We start from the raw sequence: 21,757 nt of genomic DNA, 5'->3' as shown, positions 1-21,757 counted from the left end.
GGGCTACGACAAAAACTGATGCAGTTCGTGTACAAAAGTGACAATCTCTCTCGAAGTAGCACGGTTTCGAACGAGAACTCATCTCTTACAAAGGGATTTCATTTTTTAACTTATTTGAGCTCCATACTTTTTGTGTTTTCAAAATGCACCATTCAAAGGCACATCACAAAGGGATCAACAATTTCGGACTACATTTGATATATTTCGTGCATTTACTTTTTTTGAGCTAGTTGACCCTGAAATTGAAAAGCACTACAAATGAACTCTGAAAATGTTGAAAGGTGGCATGCTATCATCATTTCACCCACATAGCATGTGTTAAAAAGTTGAGAGGGCTACGACAAAAACCGGATGCAGTTCATGTACAAAACTGACAATCTCTCTCGAAGTAGCAGGGTTTCGAACGAGAACTCATCTCTTACAAAGGGATTTCATTTTTTTAACTTATTTGAACTCAATACTTTTTGTGTGTTCAAAATGCACCATTCAAAGGCACATCACAAAGGGATCAACAATTTCTGACTTCATTTGATATATTTCGTGCATTTACTTTTTTTTTGAGCTAGTTGACCCTGAAATTGAAAAGCACTACAAATGAACTCTGAAAATGTTGAAAGTTGGCATGCTATCATCATTTCACCCACAAAGCATGTGTTAAAAAGTTGAGAGGGCTACGACAAAAACTGGATGCAGTTCGTGTACAAAACTGACAATCTCTCTCGAAGTAGCAGGGTTTCGAACGAGAACTCGTCTCTTACAAAGGGATTTCATTTTTTTAACTTATTCGAACTCCATACTTTTTGTGTGTTCAAAATGCACCATTCAAAGGCACATCACAAAATTTCAACAATTTCTGACTTCAGTTGGTATATTTCGTGCATTTACTTATTTTTTTTGAGCTAGTTGACCCTGAAATTGAAAAGCACTACAAATGAACTCTGAAAATGTTGAAAGTTGGCATGCTATCATCATTTCACCCACATAGCATGTGTTAAAAAGTTGAGAGGGCTACGACAAAAACCGGATGCAGTTCATGTACAAAACTGACAATCTCTCTCGAAGTAGCAGGGTTTCGAACGAGAACTCATCTCTTACAAAGGGATTTCATTTTTTTAACTTATTTGAACTCAATACTTTTTGTGTGTTCAAAATGCACCATTCAAAGGCACATCACAAAGGGATTTATTCTTCTCTCATATATGGTGGACACTAGCTCACCTGATTTTTCAACCGTCGATGATGGTCGCTACTCCTACTTCCCCTAGTGCATAACCAATATCTAGCACAAGGAGAAGAAGGAGAAGCGACCCCCACAAGAAAAGTGGTTCCGCGGCACGCCACGTGGTTCCGCTGCACGCCACGTGGTTCCGCTGCACGCCACGTGGGACTAATGGTCTTTCATTTTTAAATGATTGTTTTAATCAAAAACAGATCTGTTACAAAAGGGATTTCATTTTTTGAACTTATTTGAACTGAAGACTTTTTGTATATATATGTGGTCGAAATGCATGATACCATGAAGTTAGAAAGGGCTAAACCATTCAAAAGTAGCAAATGAAGTTAGAAAGGGCTAAACCATTCAAATTTGGAAACTATAATGGCACAAACAGAAACTAGACATATATAAATTGGTCCAAGAAGTACATGATACTAGCCCAAACAGTACATAATAATAGCTACCATAGATATATATATACAAGTGTTCGACGTTCAGAACACTACTCGTCTGAATCATCTAAATCAGAATGTCCACGTTCCTCGAGGTGACGCTGGCCATAGTTGACGACTCGAATCTTGCGGTACAACTCGTATGAAACGTATGCATCTTTTGCTGCATACTCAATGTTGATATCATCAAGTGGGCCCTTCTCCCAATGTTTGTGCTGATACTTTGGGAAACTGGTCTTCATATCACCATATGACTCGTCGATCAAGGCAACTGCCATATGAGCCATTGAAGTCCTGTCGTGTCGAAGCCTGAATATCGTTTGGAGATCAACGAGGCAACCAGCTCGTATCTCAATACCGAAGCTGTGCCTCATCTTCAGCTTGTCGTTCCTTATGTCAACGGAAGCAAAAGTGACCGCGCTGCGAAGGAACTCCATGAGTCCTGGACAATGCTTGTCACTCCTGCAACAGAAACAAATTAAAATGGAACAAATGTTACATACTGCTGCAATAAGGAAACATGTTTCACTACAACTAAAGAGAAACTTATCTTTAGGATTCAAATAGAACATATGCAATGGAACCTAGAGAGATCACTACAACTATTTGAAGCGAACCAACTATGATTCCAATGGAACATATTAAACACTAGTTCATTCTAATACGATTTTTCAGATTATGGAACACTATTCCAATCAGATTGTGTTCCCCTTCAACTAATCAAAATTGTTTCACTACAACTATTTGAAGCGAACCAACTATGATTCCAATGGAACATATTAAACACTAGTTCATTCTAATACGATTTTTCAGATTATGGAACACTATTCCAATCAGATTGTGTTCCCCTTCAACTAATCAAAATTGTTTCACTACAACTATTTGAAGGGAACCAACTATGATTCCAATGGAACATATTAAACACTAGTTGATTCTAATACGATTTTTCAGATTATGGAAAACTATTCCAATTAGATTGTGCTCCCCTTCAAGTAATCAAAATTGTTTCACTACAACTATTTGAAGGGAACCAACTATGATTCCAATGGAACATATTAAACACTAGTTGATTCTAATACGATTTTCAGATTATGGAAGACTATTCCAATTAGATTGTGCTCCCCTTCAACTAATCAAAATTGTTTCACTACAACTATTTGAAGGGAACCAACTATGATTGAAACAAACAAATAAACCTATACAATGTCATTATCTTGGATCAAAGAAAGCCTCAAAACTTACCTCGCCCATTGGAAGATCAAGACATGGCTTGCGAAGCATATTTGGATGACGACAACACCGCGTTGATCGGCCGTGTACTCCAGATCAAGCCCGAAGAACTTCTCATGATCCGATGCGTGGTCAAACCATCGTTCCTTCAACTGTTGAAGGAAAAACGGCACCTCCCTGCTCAGGGTCGTGTACACGACACGGAGCTTCGTCGTGCCATGCGCCACCACCTCATGAAAGCTAGTTGGCATGGTGGAAGAAGAGAAGGGAAGAAGAGAGGAGAAGAACAGAGAGGGCGACGCGAGAGAGAAGAAGAACAGAGAAATGGCGACTGTGCGCTTCGGTTCGTGCTTTTCATCACCCGAAACGACGCGGGATGCAAACCGTTGGGCCTTTAATCCCGGGTTGAGCCACCAACCGGGACTAAAGAGGTATACCAAACGGTTGCCACCACTACGGCAGGCCACGTGTTAGGCTTTTAGTCCCGGGTTCAACCACCAACCGGGACTAAAGAGGTATACCAACCGTCGCCACAACCATGGCAGGCCACGTGTTAGGCCTTTAGTCCCGGGTTGAGCCACCAACCGGGACTAAAGGGGGATACGAACGGTTGCCACCACCACTGCCCGCTGCATAGCCCTTTAGTCCCGGTTTGGGACACGAACCGGGACTAAAGGCTCCTTACGGGCCGGGACTAAAACCTCGAGGGAGGCATTGAGAATTGGGGCGACGTGGCCGGGCCTTTAGTCCCGGCCCAGAGGCAGGCCGGGACTAAATGGTCCAGGCCAAAGACCCGTTTTCTACTAGTGGGTCCCTAAGGAATCTCGTTTTAGCCAAGTCCGCTAGACCTGTGCTATTCCAAAAGATTCCTTTCATATTTCATCACGAAATTTTTTCTTTTGTTCAACACTTGTGCTCCTCCGCCGTTGATACAGGAAAAATTTCCTCTTCCAGGGTCTCTTAGGTTTATCCTCTATCATGTCGGTGTTTTCATTGGTGGATGTTACGTGAGTAAGACTATCGGGCATCAGAGGGACTATATACCCCTCTGATCCCAAGTCTTCCTCTTCCAACTCTACTCCCTCTGTTTGTATTAAGTCCTCACATAAGCTCTGTAGTTTTGTGACTCCAAGGTTATTAATATCTGTCTCCTTCATCGGTTTTACCGTTGCTAAGTTTGTAATAATTTCCATGGCTCTATCTGCTTCTAAATCTAGAATGTCATTCACAGATTTAGCTATTTCTTTTTCATTACTACCGAGAGATATCCCTAAGTTGCTTGCTTTATCTACAATTTCATGCTTAGAGAAATGAAGTATGGAACAACTTGTATTAACCGACATACCTGTATTTGCCTCGATATCATGAAGCTTGGCGGCCCTCATGGCACGCCCCAACTGTATGTCGTCAGCATCTGGCTGTCCCTGGATACAGTGTCTGTAACGCCGCTCCCCAGAAGTAGGATCCGAAATTCCTCCGAAGTTGATCACATCCTTCATGGATAACTTCGTCGGGTTTCGGCCTCCTGCCTTATTCCCGATGGCACGTGAACCTTGAAAGTGAGTTGTCGCATCCGTCGAAGCTGCAGCCTCCAACGGGCGCCCCACGCCGGCCCCTGATGACGCGCAAGAGAGGACCTACGGTCCTTCCACAGATTCCAAAGAAAGAGGCGAGGCTGGAGGTGGGAGCGGTCGGGCCTCCTGCCCGTAGCCCTCGTGCCCCACCTCTTCTGCAGAGGATGGCCGAGGCAGAGACAGAGCTGCAAACCGGCCTCCTGCTCGTGTCTGTCCACACATGCCCCTCCATTAGAAGAACGGCATGTGGCGTCTATTGCAGATGAGACCTGCTGCCCTCTCTCAGATGATCACTCTCCATAGCAGCGTCAAACATCGCTTCTCCGTTTATATCCTCCACCTCCACCCGGTCCCCCAAAGGCAAATCGACGCGGACACCGCCTGAAACAAACCAAAATGGAGAGATGCCATCGACGTTGAAGACAGTGATATGTACCCTTATCAGATGGCGAAGCAGCAGATTTTGAAAATTGAGAGCCATGTCCCTTAACTGTGGACCCATAAACATGATCACCAACTTTCCAATTGGCCCCTTGGTTTCCGCTCCCATCACCGCCATCCATTATATCGGCATCATTGTTCACATTATTATTTACCCGTTAGGGTGGTTCCCCGACCTCCACATTAAGATCATAATGCAAACCATCATAAAACCATGGAACAAAATCTGGCAAAAACTCGGGATCTAGCACACCAACAAGCAGCCTCGCAATCCCATGTTTGCACGTAATCGGCATATCGACCTTATCAGTTTTTCAAGCAGAGAACCGAGACTCCACACAATAAGAAAATCATTAAGTAGTGTCTGTGGGACACGAGAAAATCTGATCCAAACCTTCTCAAGAGGTGATCCTTTTGGCTCAGGTTTTCTGCACTCGTCAAATCCTAGCATACACTTACTTTCGGTCACTTTGCTGAACGCAAACTTCAAGAGGCGCTCAAGATCCTCGCTCCTTGGAAATTCCACCCAGAACACCTAATCGTCCAAGCTGACCAGCACCCAGTGATACGAATCAGAAACTAGCCTCCTGAGCTGTTGAGACACATGATCCTCTGTTAGCGTCCCATGTGTGACCTTAAGCAAACCTGTCCCCGAACTCTGGGAAGGGATAAATAGTGGTACCCATAATTTTCTCAACCTCCAAGGCATTTCCCCCTCTTTTCATAGCATTTGATAGTTTCTAGCAAATTTCTTGGAAGGGCTGTTAGAATAAGTCCGAGGCACTCCGTTGATCATCCGAGGACCAAGCAATCACACGAGCACGACACCGAGATTTGTTAACGAGGTTCACCGATATGGCTATATCCTCGGGGCATGACTACGGGCGCTCCTCCCCGTGACACTGTCACAATACTGCACCTTGGCCGCCTTGGGCGCCGGCACACGCCGCGGGCTCCCCTTGCACGCTGGTGCTATTATGTTGTCATAGGTTACATCGTGTGTCTACCCCCGCTATATTTGAGAGGCCTAGGATATAAGTGTCCTGTTTGGACACGACTCCATATCCTATCTAAACACAATACAACTCAGAGTCCAACTGTAACCTACCGTGTACACAATATTCGACACAACTCTAACAAACTCCACCTTGGCGAATATTCTCCACCACCTTGAATTCTTCTATGCGTCAAACTTCCATGTACATTGGACTTGAGCTTATCCATGAGCACCGCTGCTACTCCAAAGACTCCATGTGACTCCACTTTGCAACTTGTAGTTCCTTCTTTTCCTGACCATAGTCAACGCTCAAACGAAATTAAGCTCCACGTTACTCTAGTTGCGCTCCCAACTTTCAGAGTATCCAACACCATCACACACCGATCATTGACCTGCGTGAAAGTGAACAACTCATATTGGGGTCGCACATAAGAGTTACCTGACATCAACATCATCGCTCTTCCTTGACCGCCTGTCTGAAACTAGAATGAATTTCATCATTTCTTGTAGCCATCCCGAGTCAAATTGGCAGTTGTCTCACCACATGTATGACCACCAGAGCCCTAGCCCGTCTCCATGCCCCGTGCTTACCGCACGCCTCTCCGCTATTACCGCGTCGAGCCTCCGCTGTCACGGTCGAGTCTCAAGGGTCGCGAACCCACACCACTCAACCCCCACTGCAGAGTACCACCGATCATCACGGATCGATGACGAGTATCACGTTTCCATCGCACCACCGAGCTCCAGTCGAAACCACGTGTCACTCGCTTTTCCCACTGAATAGGTTGCGATTCTCCGAATCCTTGCACCGTAGCCCCTCAATCCAGCTCCCCCTTCAACACGACTCCATGGTAGATGATCAGTCCACCCCTTGCGCCCCGTCGACTTCAAGCTCACATGTGCACCGTCTTGAATCAACCCCGCGCCATAGTCTTGTTAAAGCCACACAAGCCCTAGAGCCTGCGCCGCGTGTTACCACGCCTAGAAGTCGGTCACCATCAGCATCACGCTCCTATGTCGTCTCTCGATCATACCACCGTCTTCTATACCAACCGACTTGCGTCGATCCGTCAGACTGTCCAGTCCAACACAGGCTCCCAAATCATCTTCCGCAAATTTCCATCCATCACACGATAATTCCACCACAACTCACACGACTTCCTGCAACGCCTTCAAGCATCCATGTTGTGCCAACAAATCTTTCATCTCATGTCTGCCATAATCCAAGGCTTTCAGTTCCGTGAACTTCTTCACCTCAAACCCGATACCTGTTGGTGCCATGGTTCTTCATGCGATTAACTGTGAAAAATAACAGAGATATCCCGTGACGCCAAATTACACCAGCAAAACCCAACGTGGTTTCGCCTTAGTGCACTACTAGCAATCCCACCAAAAATTTGGCCTTCACATGATCTCTCTTGCACAACCTCCAACGCTAGCTAATTGATTTTCCTAGCCTGTGCCTTCTGATGGATGTGTATCACGACGGATCTTTACATCGTTGAATCGTCAACACGAGGACTCAGTCCTCTATTTCTTTTTTGCAAAACAAATCACGTGTCCTTTGTCATATTTGGAATAGCAACGCATGCAGCAGCTCCCCATGCTTCGGCATGCAAGCCCTCGCGTCTTCCGGATCGCACACTTGCGATCGCCCGACATGCCGCCGCACACGCCCGATCAACTGATTCGCCGATCGATCGCTCGCCTGACGTACTCCAGCGCCTCAGCCGCACGGTCCCTCCTGAACCTTGCTACGGTGGATCACGACCATGATCTCCAGCGGCACGCGTCCGACCTGGCCGTCTGCCTCCATACTCCATAGACTGTCTGTCTAGACCGTCGGCGCACGCACGCGCCTTGCGTTTCCGCGACAAAGCTTCGTTTCAGACCGATCTGATGCTCGGCTACCTTGATCGCTTATTTTCTTTCTTAAGATCAACAATCCATGACCTCTGAACAACCTAGCTCTGATACCACTTGTTAGAATAAGTCCGAGGCACTCCGTAGATCATCCGAGGACCAAGCAATCACACGAGCACGACAACGAGATTTGTTAACGAGGTTCGCCGATATGGCTACATCTCCGGGGCATGACTACGGGCGCTCCTCCCCGTGACACCGTCACAATACCGCACCCTGGCCGCCTTGGGCGCCGGCACACGCCGCAGGCTCTCCTTGCACGCTGGTGCTATTATGTTGTCATAGGTTACATCGTGTGTCTACCCCCGCTATATTTGAGAGGCCTAGGATATAAGTGTCCTGTTTGGACACGACTCCATATCCTATCTAAACACAATACAACTCAGAGTCCAACTGTAACCTACCGTGTACACAATATTCAACACAACTCTAACAAGGGCAAATAAGGAAGATATACCTAGGAGGGGATATAAGGTGCTCACACGATTCCTCACATTTTTCTCAACCCTTTGGTACTTTCTTTCTACCTGTCTCTCAAATTTTCCTTATTGTTATGGATTTATTTGCATTTTAAACATATTATGTAATCTTCTAGGGTTTTATTGATTTCACTTATTGTTATGGATTTTCTTGCATTTCAAACATATTATGTAATCTTCTATGTTTTTATTGATTTCCGGCTTTTTTTAATTTGGTCCGTGTGCCAATGGGACGCTTGGTGACACCGTTGATGTTTGTGGTCAGCTCGTTGCACTCCGGGAAGCATTACGGGGCTGTTAGAAGCTGTTGTGAAAATCTAGCGGGTCAGTGTGGAGGATGTTGTGGCAAAATCAATAGTAAGCTCGCAAAACATTCTGAAATATTCTCGTGGTAAGCTTTGATGGAATTTGTGTATGCTCGCAAAATTTCAGCACGAAATGAAATTCTTTAAAGTCATGGCAAAAAAAAATTGATGCTTCAAAAATGTTACTTTTTTAAAAAAAATTAACAAGTATAGAAAAATTGTTGGCGTAATCTGAATTTTTTTATAAATAAAAAATAAATGTTTGTGGCATAAAAAATCGTTCACGTGTTTCAATAAATGTATATCACATTTTTAAAAATCTTGATGGAAAGGAAAGGAATGTTCATTTAATTTTGGGGAAATGGTCTGTGGTATTCCGAAAATCTAAGTTACATCTCAAAAAACGTTCATACATTTCCAAATAATATGTTTGCCTGTATAAAAAAATATATGATTTAAGAAATGTTCAATTAATTTTAGAAAAAAAAATTAGCATTCAAAAATGTTTCATCATGTGTTTGAAACATGATTAACTTATATTCACAAACATGTGCTCGAAAAAAACTTAATCATGTATTTAAAAATGTTACATGTGTATAAAAATGTTTCAAATTCATATAAATAATTAACAATAAGTATGAAAAAATAAACATAAAATATATTTAGAAATAGTATTAAAATATAATAATGCATTTGGAGAATCTTAAACACATATAAAAGTTGTTTTATATGTATACAAAAATTGTATGATGTGGGCTCACGACCATGATCTCCAGCGGCACGCGCCCGACCTGGCCGTCTGCCTCCATACTCCATGGACTGTCTGTCTAGACCGCCGGCGCACGCACGCGCCTTGCGTTTCCGCGACAAAGCTCCATTTCAGACCGATCTGATGCTCGGCTACCTTGATCGCTTATTTTCTTTCTTAAGATCAACAATCCATGACCTCTGAACAACCTAGCTCTGATACCACTTGTTAGAATAAGTCCGAGGCACTCCGTAGATCATCCGAGGACCAAGCAATCACACGAACACGACAACGAGATTTGTTAACGAGGTTCACCGATATGGCTACATCCCCGGGGCATGACTACGGGCGCTCCTCCCCGTGACACCGTCACAATACCGCACCCTGGCCGCCTTGGGCGCCGGCACACGCCGCGGGCTCTCCTTGCACGCTGGTGCTATTATGTTGTCATAGGTTACATCGTGTGTCTACCCCCGCTATATTTGAGAGGCCTAGGATATAAGTGTCCTGTTTGGACACGACTCCATATCCTATCTAAACACAATACAACTCAGAGTCCAACTGTAACCTACCGTGTACACAATATTCAACACAACTCTAACAAGGGCAAATAAGGAAGATATACCTAGGAGGGGATATAAGGTGCTCACACGATTCCTCACATTTTTCTCAACCCTTTGGTACTTTCTTTCTACCTGTCTCTCAAATTTCCCTTATTGTTATGGATTTATTTGCATTTTAAACATATTATGTAATCTTCTAGGGTTTTATTGATTTCACTTATTGTTATGGATTTTCTTGCATTTCAAACATATTATGTAATCTTCTATGTTTTTATTGATTTCCGGCTTTTTTTAATTTGGTCCGTGTGCCAATGGGACGCTTGGTGACACCGTTGATGTTTGTGGTCAGCTCGTTGCACTCCGGGAAGCATTACGGGGCTGTTAGAAGCTGTTGTGAAAATCTAGCGGGTCAGTGTGGAGGATGTTGTGGCAAAATCAATAGTAAGCTCGCAAAACATTCTGAAATATTCTCGTGGTAAGCTTTGATGGAATTTGTGTATGCTCGCAAAATTTCAGCACGAAATGAAATTCTTTAAAGTCATGGCAAAAAAAAATTGATGCTTCAAAAATGTTACTTTTGAAAACATTTTGGAGTGCTGATTTTGTTATCTTTGCCATGACTTCCACAAACGTCATTTCGTGCTGAAATGTTTAAGCATACGAAGCACTTATCAAAGTTCACCAATAAGAATATCAATGTTACTGTTCATCAAAATGCATTTGATCTTGGGATTAGAATAGAACTTTCGGAGTAATGATACACTAACGGGAGATTTTCTTCAGAAATTAATTTACGGGGTCATGGAGGCCCAAGAAGAAATCATAAAGGTCTGCTATATTGGAATAAAAAAAGGTGGAGGTGAGTATTTTATATCCATGCAGGAGATTAACCCGTAGGAAATTTTCCGTGTAGTTAAGCATTATCGCAAAATCCTGGAAAGGTTGTTATCAAAAAGGACACCAAAGTCCAACCAAGATAGCACAGTGCACCATCACAGAAGCAAAATCACAGTTGATCGAGGACCAAGTGAAAACGGTGGGACCAGTTGATAGGTGATTTACAGTCACATTTAGTTGAATAGACGCGTGATGATAACTCTTTTCTTATAGAAAATATCTGATCGATTATAAAGCTCACTGGAAGTACAATGCATCTCAAACAAAATAAAAATCACATCAAGATTCCGTGATCACAGAATGGCCACTTGCCGCCAGAACGAGCTGCCGACATGCCAGTCTCGCTGCACCACTACCGGAGATGGTTGGACCTTGTCGATGACATACGGAAAGACTTTGTGCATGTGCCTCTAAGGACAAGTGCTATGAAGCCACATACGTCATCGTTGAACCCTTGCATAGAACTGGAACGCTAGACATCAAACCTCGTCACATGACGAGAAACCCTAGCCTCGCCGTCTCAAGGAGGCGGCAGGAATCTACACCGGATTTTCGTCGACTACAACCAAATGAACGAACTCGAGGAGGATCGAAATCCGGAAGACAAACTCGAAGAAGAAACGCCACAGTCGGACCGAGTGCGGCACTTGCAAGGACTAAAAAACCCTACTAGCCGGACTCTTCCTTTGATATTCTTCACGATCATATATTGCTGTAAATCACCGAAAGAACTCCCTCCGTTTTAAAATTACTGTCGTGATTTAAGTTTAAATTTAAACTAAAACTACGACAGTGATTTTGGAACGGAGGAAGTATGAATTATTAACTCTTGAGCTTGAGGTTGCTGCTTAGGCCCTCCTAAGGAAGACGTCGGTGAGGACCGTCTGGGACTGCAGTGACGCCCTCAGTATCTCCAGACCCTGGTAAACATCATATCCTTCATCAAAATTAATTCAACCGATCTATATATCTCTACTAATAGTACTTTCTCTGTTTTAAAATAACTGTCTTAACTTTGTACTAGCTTTAGTATAAATTTGTATTAAGCTTAAGACACTTATTTTAGGACGGAGGGAGTAATATATATATATAGCCCTAGTTTCATACCTCGGTGCGGCCAAATTGGACAGTCCTCTCCTGGAGGTGGCGGGTGTCCCTGATACGGTGGTTGTTGAGCATGGTGATCCCAGAGATGCTAGACATGGGGGTGACCTTGAGGTCGTCGGTGATGGTGTAGGTGACGACGCCCTGCACGACGCCGCGAGAGAAGGACGACCCGCCAGCGGTGAGCAGGAGGAGAAGGCCGCCGCCGCCAGCCGTGGGCGGGAGCAGGGCGTCCCTGGCGTGTTCATCGACGATGTAGGCGGCGTCGAGATCGTCGAGGCTCCGGGACAGGTTGCCGACGCTGCCTATGGGGTCCGCGGCGAGCAGCCCCACGACGGTGCTGATGGGGATGGCGAGGAGGGAGAAGAGGAAGTCCACCACCTCCTTCCGGGCCTCCGCGTACACCACGCGCCCGGTGCGGGTGTCCACGAGTAGCTTCATTGTGCGCTGGCTTATCCTTGCTCTAGGGGCGCTCATCCTCCTCCTTCCTCCAGAGACCATCTCCATCTCGCCGGCACCGGAATTGTGTCTGGTACGGTATGCAATGCACGTATGGCCCTATTTATATTTATACAGATACGGGGGGACTATATATAGCTAGCTGCCTTCTTGCGTAAGGTAGCGCGCGGTGAGGTCACGTCAAAATCACATACGTACGTCGCTCGCTTCTCTGCCAATCACATTCGTCGCTCGCTTGCTTCTGGCCGGAGTTTCCCGAAGCGGCTCCTTTCAACCGCCGCTCCTCACGTCTACACACGCATGCATGGACGCGCGGCTGCGGCCGATGACCGGCGCCGCATCGTACGTCCAACATTGTTAGCTTCGGGCAAGGACCAGACCAACCCACACGAGTGGTGTGGTGGATGACACAAGTTATGATCTAGCTAGCAAAACACTACACACGCAAGGATCAAGAGTACACAGTTAATCAGAGCAAGAGTTGCAATCTGTGACCAACATCTCACGCAAACACAGCGGCACGTCAGCCTGGACACGGTCCGGTCCGGTCCGAGCCGGCGTTTGGACCGGCCCCGGCGGTCCAGACCGGACCGAGCTGTCCAGCGAGCTCATTTTTCAGGACCAGACCGAAAGGGAGCCGGCTCGGTCAGGCTTTCGAGGACCATGTGGACCGATTCCACTTCTTCTTCCAGCCGTCAGCGAGGCTCCTGGACATGTTTGTTAGTTGTGGGGATGCAGCAGCAGCTCGTCGGTGCCGTGGCAGCTCGGGAACATGTTCAACAGCTTGTCCCGGCCCATGGTCAGCTGCATGAGGCTGCTGGCAAGCTCGGCGTCGGCCGTCGCGTCAAAGAACTGTGCGCCGGCGTTGTTGAACACGATGGCACGGTCGTCAGCGCGAAAATGAAATCGCGAGTGAACGATGATCGCCGGAAACACGACCGGAAGGGAGGGAGACAAACACAGAAGTTTTTCCGGCGCTCGAACACCTTGCTCTCGCCCCCGCTCTTGCCCCCGCCACACCTGCGTTGCCAAGCTCTCGCCCCCGCCACGCCTGCATTGCCAGGCTCTCGCCGTGGACCTGCCACGTCCCTGTCATGGCCCCGCCACGCCCCCGCCACGCTCCGCCAAGCCCCATGTGGTGCTCACCGCGCCCCGGCCACGTCCTCGCCATGCTGCCGGCGAAGCTCGTCGGTCCACTCGGTCGGTCCGAGCTTTAACCAGACCGGACCGAGGATTTTTCGGGCTGGTTTTCAGGGACCGACCGGCTGGTTTTTTTACCCAGCGAGCCACGAGCCGGTCCGAAAGACCGCTCGTTCCGTCCAGGCTGAGCGGCACGCCTGCGATCACTTCCTGGTCCATGTCTCCTAGCAAGTGCAGCTAATCCTAGGTATGGCAATAGGTAGGTATGGGCGGGTACAACCTTCTTCTACACAAACTCATACCCATAAAAACATTCTATACCCACCCACTTCAATATCAATGGGCATAAAATGATATCCATGCTTGTACCATCGGGTATCCTATGCTTAATAGGTATTCAGTTGGTACAATATATAGAATATAAATTTTGAAAAAGTAGACAAATAAATCTAAAATTTAGGTGATGATAGGCGAACAATATTGCACCGACGTGGTGTCCTCCGATCGGAGGCCTCTTGGAGGCATCTAGGGAGTAATGGCAATTGTTGGTGAAAGTCCGACCCAGTAGGACTACCAACCCTCAGTATAGGTGAGCAAGCGCCGATAGTCCTGTTTGACCAGCAAGGGACTCAGATTCCTCGACTGAACGACAATTCCCATTCGTTTGCAGGCTGATATGAAGACCTATCCCAAATGATTTTGGGTGACTTGTCCGACAAAGCCAGTTCATTTCCTCGACTGATAGGCAGTTTCCCATTGTTTTGAAGAGCGATATGAAGGCCGGTCCCAAATGTTTTTCAATTCTGCTCCGACCAAGGCTAGTCCATTTTCCTCTACTGAACGCAAATTTTGCATTTGTTTATGCACGCAATGATCTTGGTGCCCCTTTTTCATCTTTGGGCCTGGCAGGAACAAGATTTGACACATTACCATTGGAGATGCCCTTAGCTTTCTCAACCAATCAACTTGTTTACATGCGACAACCAAGGGCCAGACCAATCAACATGTTCCAACATGAATACTATCAAATTATTAATAAGATATTCATCAAAATCCTTGAGTTCCAAGGGATTGATACATTATGATCAAGTAAAAGCAACTGATGAGAACTTGAAGGCACCAAGATTGAGTTCAATATTTAAACCTAATATGATCAAGATGAAGTTCATATGAAGAACTAGAAGTGACCAAGATGGAGAAACTCATGGTGGTCATGAGTGCGCTTATGAGTTGAGGTAAGAACAATCAAGATCTTAAGAGAATTAACTAAAGAGGGGAATTCAAGACATGGCTTCAAGATAAGGTCATGGTGTGATCATGAGTTGGGACATGGTCGATGAAGTGTTTAAGAAAATCCGAAGAACGGCCATGGAAGAATTGAGTCATTCATGGTAAGGTCTTGAAGTAATGAAGCTAAGTGAAGAGTTCGTTGCGGCTTTCAAGAAATCAAGATAGATCAGCATGAAGTAATGATGAAGGTTGACAGAGTAGAAGCCAAGGATTGGACTCTAGATGGTCAATACACAAACAGAAATGGTCTACCACATGGGATCAAGTGAACTCGTGGTGTGCTAAGCAGTTGTGTGTGAACTAACTCGTACAATCTGTTAGTTATGTCGATGTGGGTTTGCTAATAGCCTAATTCTCATGGGCATGCATATAAAGGAAGAAATCAAATAGTCCATGTGTGGATGACATCAAGTAGAGTTGGCCATCAAGGATGAGTAGGTCAAGTTCAAGATAAGCAACCAAACAATTATATGCTTGAAGCTTGCCATCCATTTGTTGATCATGGGAGTGTAAACATGATCTTAAGTAAAGTCTTTAGATGTTGGATTATGGGGTGCCAATTGAGAGTATCTAAGTAACCGTGATCAAGTAAAAGATTCAACTTTTGATGAAGCATGAATTTAGTTCATCATGCTCAAGTGGAATGTGCAAGAAAAGGTATGCCTAGGCTAGGTTTTCCTAGTTTTACTGATCTCAATGTTCTTGGTGGGAGACTGGATTATATGTTTGATAGCCATACTATAAAGATGGGCTAGCAGGTGTGTAACTCGATCATGTCATATGTAGAGTGTTTATACGTCGCAAACAAATCTTTAACTTTCAGATTTTCATGATGATTTCTTATGAAATCCTACATTATTTTGACTATATTGAAATAACCTACTGTCAAATTGCTAGTTTGGTAGAATTGCATGTCTATGTGACATTAACGTAAGGACTTTCGAGACACCAAAAAAATACAGGAAAATTCAGGAGGGCTTAACTTCATGAGAGGAGGGTTACCTTCTCTCATTGGGCTTCATGAGAGGAGGGTTACCTTCATTGGGCTTAACTTCTTATATGATCTATGGGTTGTTTCTATGGGTTGTAATCGTTCGAGCTACCTATGGAATACTAGTTTATCTTGATGAAGTCGTTACCTCTCGATCGCAGGGTTGCCCCATCTTGTCTGCCTTGTAATTATGGATCTTGATGAGGTACAAATCTTCATGTCGTGTTGTCTGTTGCCTCGATCTCTACCATGCTATTAGCACTCAACGTTCCGGTTACAAGAGGCAACAAGGCGACCGGCTTAATTATATTTCCCCATTTGTTGGACGGGTACACTGCCTTTCCTCGTTTACCAACTAGAGCCTTTGAGCTGCCCCAACTTTCTTCCTTCCTTTGATCCAAGGTTGAGTTAGCCGTCCTTCAGCATGCAAAACCGGTAACAACGATATAAGTATGGTGAGCATGTGCATGATTCATGAGGATACTGATATATCTCACCCTGGGTTTTGTAAAGTATCGTGAAGCAAAAGTAATAGGATGTGATAACCAAAATTTCACTCGAATACCAGTCATGTGAGTACAGGGGTCAACATGGATGTCATTGGTACTGCTGTTAATCACTGAACAAAAGAAAATTGTGCCCATGTTTATATTTCACCAAACCTACACACGCTTAAGGGGATCATGATCTGTTGAGTTCTATAGTAGTTAGAAATATGTGAAATTATTAACGAACAAGTTTCGGTAATAGAAGAAACAGTTTTGAGAGAAAACGGAAGGTGTGGGGATACCTGAAGTGTTACAAGGAATAGCGGGTAATAATAAGGCAGAAAATGTTTGTGGGGGACCTAATATAAATAAGAGAAGCCCCCCTAGAATTGATTTGCCGGAGATGGGCTAAAGGAAATTATTAAGGCCCGAGAGGGAAACACTAATGGGCCTTAGAAGTCCAATAGGGGGAGGCGCCCCCTTAGCTTCTCCAACAATCTAGGGGGCGATTTGGAGTTGGAGGAGGAGTTGTCCTCCTTCGTCGGCCACCAAGGTGAGATCCCCTCCCCTAGTCGGCGGCCCTCCCCTTCCTCCACCTATGTATATGAGAGAAAGGGCAACCCTAGAGACATACAAGTCCTTTTGTCCCGGGCGTGCCCTCTCTCTAGTTTGATCTAGATCTCTTACATAGTTCTAGTTTTATCTTGTCCTCATAGTATAAAAGACATGTGTGGTTCTCTTCCTCACTCATCTAATTCTCCAGGGATGCAAAGCTCTGAACGGTGAAGCGCTGCTGGATCAAGAAGCCCTTACGCGTGCAATCTGTAGTGACGCCCTGCTTTTGGTCTTAGGTTTGAGGGGTCGTTTGTGAATTGTTCGAGGGACTACATAAACAATCTACGCCAATTCTTTTTCCGCTGCAACTCGAAGTTGGTAAGGGCTCAATATAATGTTGTTTGCATCTTCATAGTGATCTGGGACCTTGATTGTTGGGCATCTTTTTTATGTTTTCCACTACATTTCCTATTAGTTGCTTCTGCTATGAGGTTGGTCGACATCATATCTCCAGTGTAGCTGGCTTGTTTTTGTAGGGTCCCTAGGGCACATCGTCGTGCTCCAACACGAGGGGATGTTGACACGTGTGGTCGACATCTGAGTGGGCAATCTTCCCGCGCATGCAAGCATGGCCGCAGTGGTTACAACTTAGAAATTATTGCGAGTTCGTCTTCATCAAATAACAAGGGCTTAGTAATGCATGTTGACACCTGTTTAGCTTTCTAGTATATTAGAGGTTAGAAATTATTGCTTGCAATTTTAATATCGGAGGAAGGTTTCCTTTTAAAACAATTCTCAATTTCATATGTTATTGTCAAATTTTTAAATAGCCGGCTATAGCTCCGCTATAGCACCACTATAGCCTTTGAGAGCTCTCGTGCTAAAGCTATGCACTTTCATCACTAAGTTGAAAATGCCGCTAATAGCCCCTTATTTCCCACTATAACATTAAATTTGGAGTCATTTAGCCGCTAAGCCACTATACAAACCATCATTTTGCAATATTTCTCGTTCTTCTTTCTGATATATACGATGCAATGATGCAATGATGCAAAGCTTACTTATTGAATTAGAACACCTGACTGGTGCTTGGATTTTGATGTGCAAACATGTGTATATGTCATGTATATGCAATATATCATATATGATGCCTGATTGTATTATTCTTTTAAATTTTCATGATTTAAAAAAACGCTAAATGAGGCTTAGCTTCGATATAGCTTTTCATAGTTTTTGCCCGAGACGACACTAAATGGCAATAGCCCGTTATTTAAAACATTGGTTATTGTACTACCTCTGTCTTGTATACAGTTTTTCTAATTCTGTATGAACATATTAAATATACATTTTACATTTAATACATGGTTTTTATAGATGGCCCCTCCATTTCTCATGGGAGAATATGAGAGAAGACGTTCCTCAACTTTGTTGTCGTGCCAAGTTTGGGTGAAGTTCTGATTTCCTCACCTCCACTTTTTCTGGAGTATCTCATATACAGAATGCCGCAAGCACTAAACCAGATTATTGCAATTGTTCGGGTGATTCAGAGTTCCTTGATCTTGAGGGCCATTTGGCTCTGTGCAACTCAATCAACAAGTGGTACTATTTGTAGTTTCTTGCTTTGTAACCATATGTCCTGTCCCCCGTCCCATGTACTTTGTTGAAACACAGGGCACATTGTACCTCGGCACTTGCGAGGATGCAAGGAACTTATGTCGACGGTAAATGTTGCGTTATATCTACATGATGTGTCGCGAAGATGGCAGCCAATGTTTGATACCACCCCATTAATTGGTTGCCGATCCTTTTTTACTATCATGATGTATTTGCCGCTATTGCTCGCTCTAGTCAAGATATAAGATATAGAGCCAAAACACCCAGACCTAAACAGTTAATGCTAATAATATGAAATATTCATCGACTACGAAAGCGTCTGTGGTGACTTCGTTAATCTCACATGGATAAGGTGAGTGTACTTGTGGTCATCGAGGTGATTTTATGTGCGTTTGGACGAATGTTTATGTGTGTACCGTGTTAAAAAATAAAATAAAATAGAAAGTACCAAGTTTGTTGCTGGCCGGCGTATGGGCCAGGTGAGGAGCGAAAAGAGGAACTCCACCGCGTGGCCTCCGCGTGCACCACGCGCGTGTTAGACGGGCGTTCATCGTGAGCTTGATGTCAGTGCTGCTTCTCCTTGAACAGGCCATCTCGATCGCACCGGCACCGGCACCGGACTAGCCAGGAGGATGCAAGTAAGTGCATCGGGTACACGGTTGGTGCATTTGTAGATAGATATACTATACGAGGCAGGTGCAGCCAGGGTCGCGCGGGAAACGAAGGCCACGCGCAGCTTCCGTGTGTGTCGCTCGATTCGCTCGGTCCTTTGCCAAAGCGACGCGTTTGGACCGGCGTTCCTCACGTACGTCACCACGTCCAACCACTACATCTGCATGCAGGCATGGGCGGCTGCGGGCGATGACCGGCGCGGCGCGAGCAACTGCGGGCTACGACCGGCGACGACGACGTCCAACGTCGACCGTTTTCTGTCTTGCTCACGCGTGCCGGAATCTCTTCTTTTCCCACTGCGAGCCCAGCGAGCGGTGTTAGCAACTCTGCCACCAGTGGGCCACCATCACACCTAACTACCGGACCCGACTGCATGGAAGCCCAAGGCCCGGTGAGAAGAGACCGAAGGCCCAACCGAAGAGTGCTGGGTGGCCAGTGGGCGAACGCAGCCTGGTTACACAAGGAGGCAGGGGGCGAGAAGAGGAGGGCATCGAAGATCGATCAGGACGGCTCGGCGGCGGCGGCTACCTTAGAACCTTAGTTTCCTCTTCTTCTTCCTCTCAGATTCTGCACAATTGTGCTTGTAAGGAGGAATCATGTACTGCCACTTATCTTAAGATCAGAGATACTAGTGAGCTGATAACACTTGGTACTCAGAGCCAGCCACAAAAATTCGCTTCCGTCCTGGCGGCGTCCATCATCGAAACCCGGCAGCAGCGGGCGGATCGTCTTCAACGGGAAGCCATGGATCCCGTCACCAAGGCCGACCTCAAGGATCTATTCAAGGAGTTACGGGCGGAGTGGAAGGAGGACATCAAGTCTTCCGTCGCGGCCGAGTTTGAGTCCTGGAGGCCCAAGATCGACTCGCAGATCGCAGATCTGCAGGAGGCAGTCGGCTTACTCCAGAAGCAGCACACGGACGACAAGGGGAAGGACGCAGGGGAGGCGTCAGCGACAGATTAACCCGGTCTGTTGGCGCAGAGGAGCAATTCGTCTTCGGACGGTCCTTCGGCGCGCATCTCTCCTCGGGCCGATGGCCTCGGCACTGCACCACCTCCACGGACGGCGGTCGACGGGTTGTTGGTCAGCCCACCGGCCCCTCCGGCCAACGGTACGGTCCAATTCCAACTACAGTCACCCACCGCTGTCAATAGTCTATCACCAGCCGGGGGTTCAGGGAATTTAGCACCATTTTTTGCCTCAAATGCTCCCAGTCCACCTTCTGTTCCTTTACCTGTGTTCGACGGAGAGAACCCAATGTTGTGGAAAGATCTCTGTGAACAATACTTTACCATCTATGGAATTCCAGAGTCTGTTTGGGTACAAATGGCTACCCTCAATTTCTTCCCCACCACCGCAGTTTGGTTACAGTCAGTTAGGAAAAAGGTCTTAGGCCTGAATTGGGACGGACTGTGCTTTGTTCTGTCGACCCGTTTCGGTCGCGACCGCCACCAGCTCTTAATTCGTCAATTCTTTGCCATTAAACAATCCAGTTCCGTGCAAGATTACATTGAGCGATTTGAAAATTTGATGAATCACTTGTTATCTTATTCTGATCAAATTCATCCATTTTATTTCTTGACACGCTTCATCGGTGGATTGCGGGCGGATTTGCGAGCTGCGGTCATGATCCAACGCCCCCTGACCTGGACACGGCTTGCTCGCTCGCTTTGGTCCAGGAGGAAGTGCACAAAGGAGCTCGCCCAGAGAACATCCGCCTTCCGGAACAAGTTTACCGAGCTGCACCGCGCATTCCACTCCAGGCAGTTCCTCTTCATCAACCGCGTCCTCCTGCACCACCAGCTGCAGCTGATCGCCGCAGCGTCGATGCAGCGCGTGCGGCTCCCGTTGATTCCCCGCGTCAAGTGGCTTCAGAGGCAAATTCCCTCAATACTCTGCGTGCATATCGAAGAGCCAGAGGATTATGTTTCAAATGTGGAGAGCGATGGGGGCGCGATCACACTTGTCCAGCCACCATCCAGATGCACGTTTTGGAGGAATTCATGGATTTCATGGGTGTTACCCCAACTGAAGAAGGCCAGACCAGTGAAGATCACAATGCAATTGACGACATTGTGTTTGCAGTTTCACTTCAGGCATTCAATGGGAACGAGTCCTCCAAGTTGCTGCAATTCAGTGCTCAGATTCAAGGGCGAAATGTGGAAGTCCTCGTGGATTCGGGTAGTTCAGCTTCATTCATCAATGCCAGACACGCAGAAGGGCTCCAAGGATTGCAACCATTGATGAAGACAGCCCGCGTCAAGGTCGCCAATGGTGCTGAATTACATTGTGAATCGGAAATTCCTAATTGTCCATGGGTAGTCCAAAGCCATCAGTTCTCCACATCTTTTAAAGTGTTACCATTGGGAGGTTTTGATGTTATTGTGGGTATGGATTGGTTGGAAGCACTCAACCCGGACATTGATTGGGTTCAGAAAACCATCACCATCCGTACTTTTTCCGAGGTGATTCAGTTGCAAGGACATAACTTCTCGGACAGTGTTTGCCCACAAATTTCTGCCGTGGAACTACAACAGTTGTGCACTCAAGGGGAGGTCGAGCATGTTGTGTACCTCTGTCGCATGCCCAATGACAACAAAACCGTCGACTCAGCCACTT

The 21,757-nt window shown here is 45.8% G+C and overlaps 1 protein-coding gene across 1 annotated transcript; it reads right to left on the bottom strand.

Annotated features, from left to right (window-relative positions):
- Positions 1 to 11,032: 11,032 nt before the first annotated feature.
- On the bottom strand, positions 11,033 to 12,475 carry LOC123411321. Its single transcript, XM_045104254.1, has 2 exons — positions 11,933 to 12,475; positions 11,033 to 11,745 (listed from the first exon to the last, which is right to left on the bottom strand). The coding sequence occupies exons 1-2, from the start codon at positions 12,434 to 12,436 to the stop codon at positions 11,674 to 11,676; spliced, it is 576 nt and encodes a 191-aa protein (XP_044960189.1). The 5' UTR covers positions 12,437 to 12,475; the 3' UTR covers positions 11,033 to 11,673.
- Positions 12,476 to 21,757: the final 9,282 nt, after the last annotated feature.

The sequence above is a fragment of the Hordeum vulgare genome, chromosome 7H (genome assembly GCF_904849725.1).
Source record: "Hordeum vulgare subsp. vulgare chromosome 7H, MorexV3_pseudomolecules_assembly, whole genome shotgun sequence".
In the NCBI taxonomy this organism is placed as follows: domain Eukaryota; kingdom Viridiplantae; phylum Streptophyta; class Magnoliopsida; order Poales; family Poaceae; genus Hordeum; species Hordeum vulgare.
The sequence above is the reverse complement of the archived record's forward strand: the minus strand, read 5'-3'. Positions and strand labels throughout refer to the sequence as shown.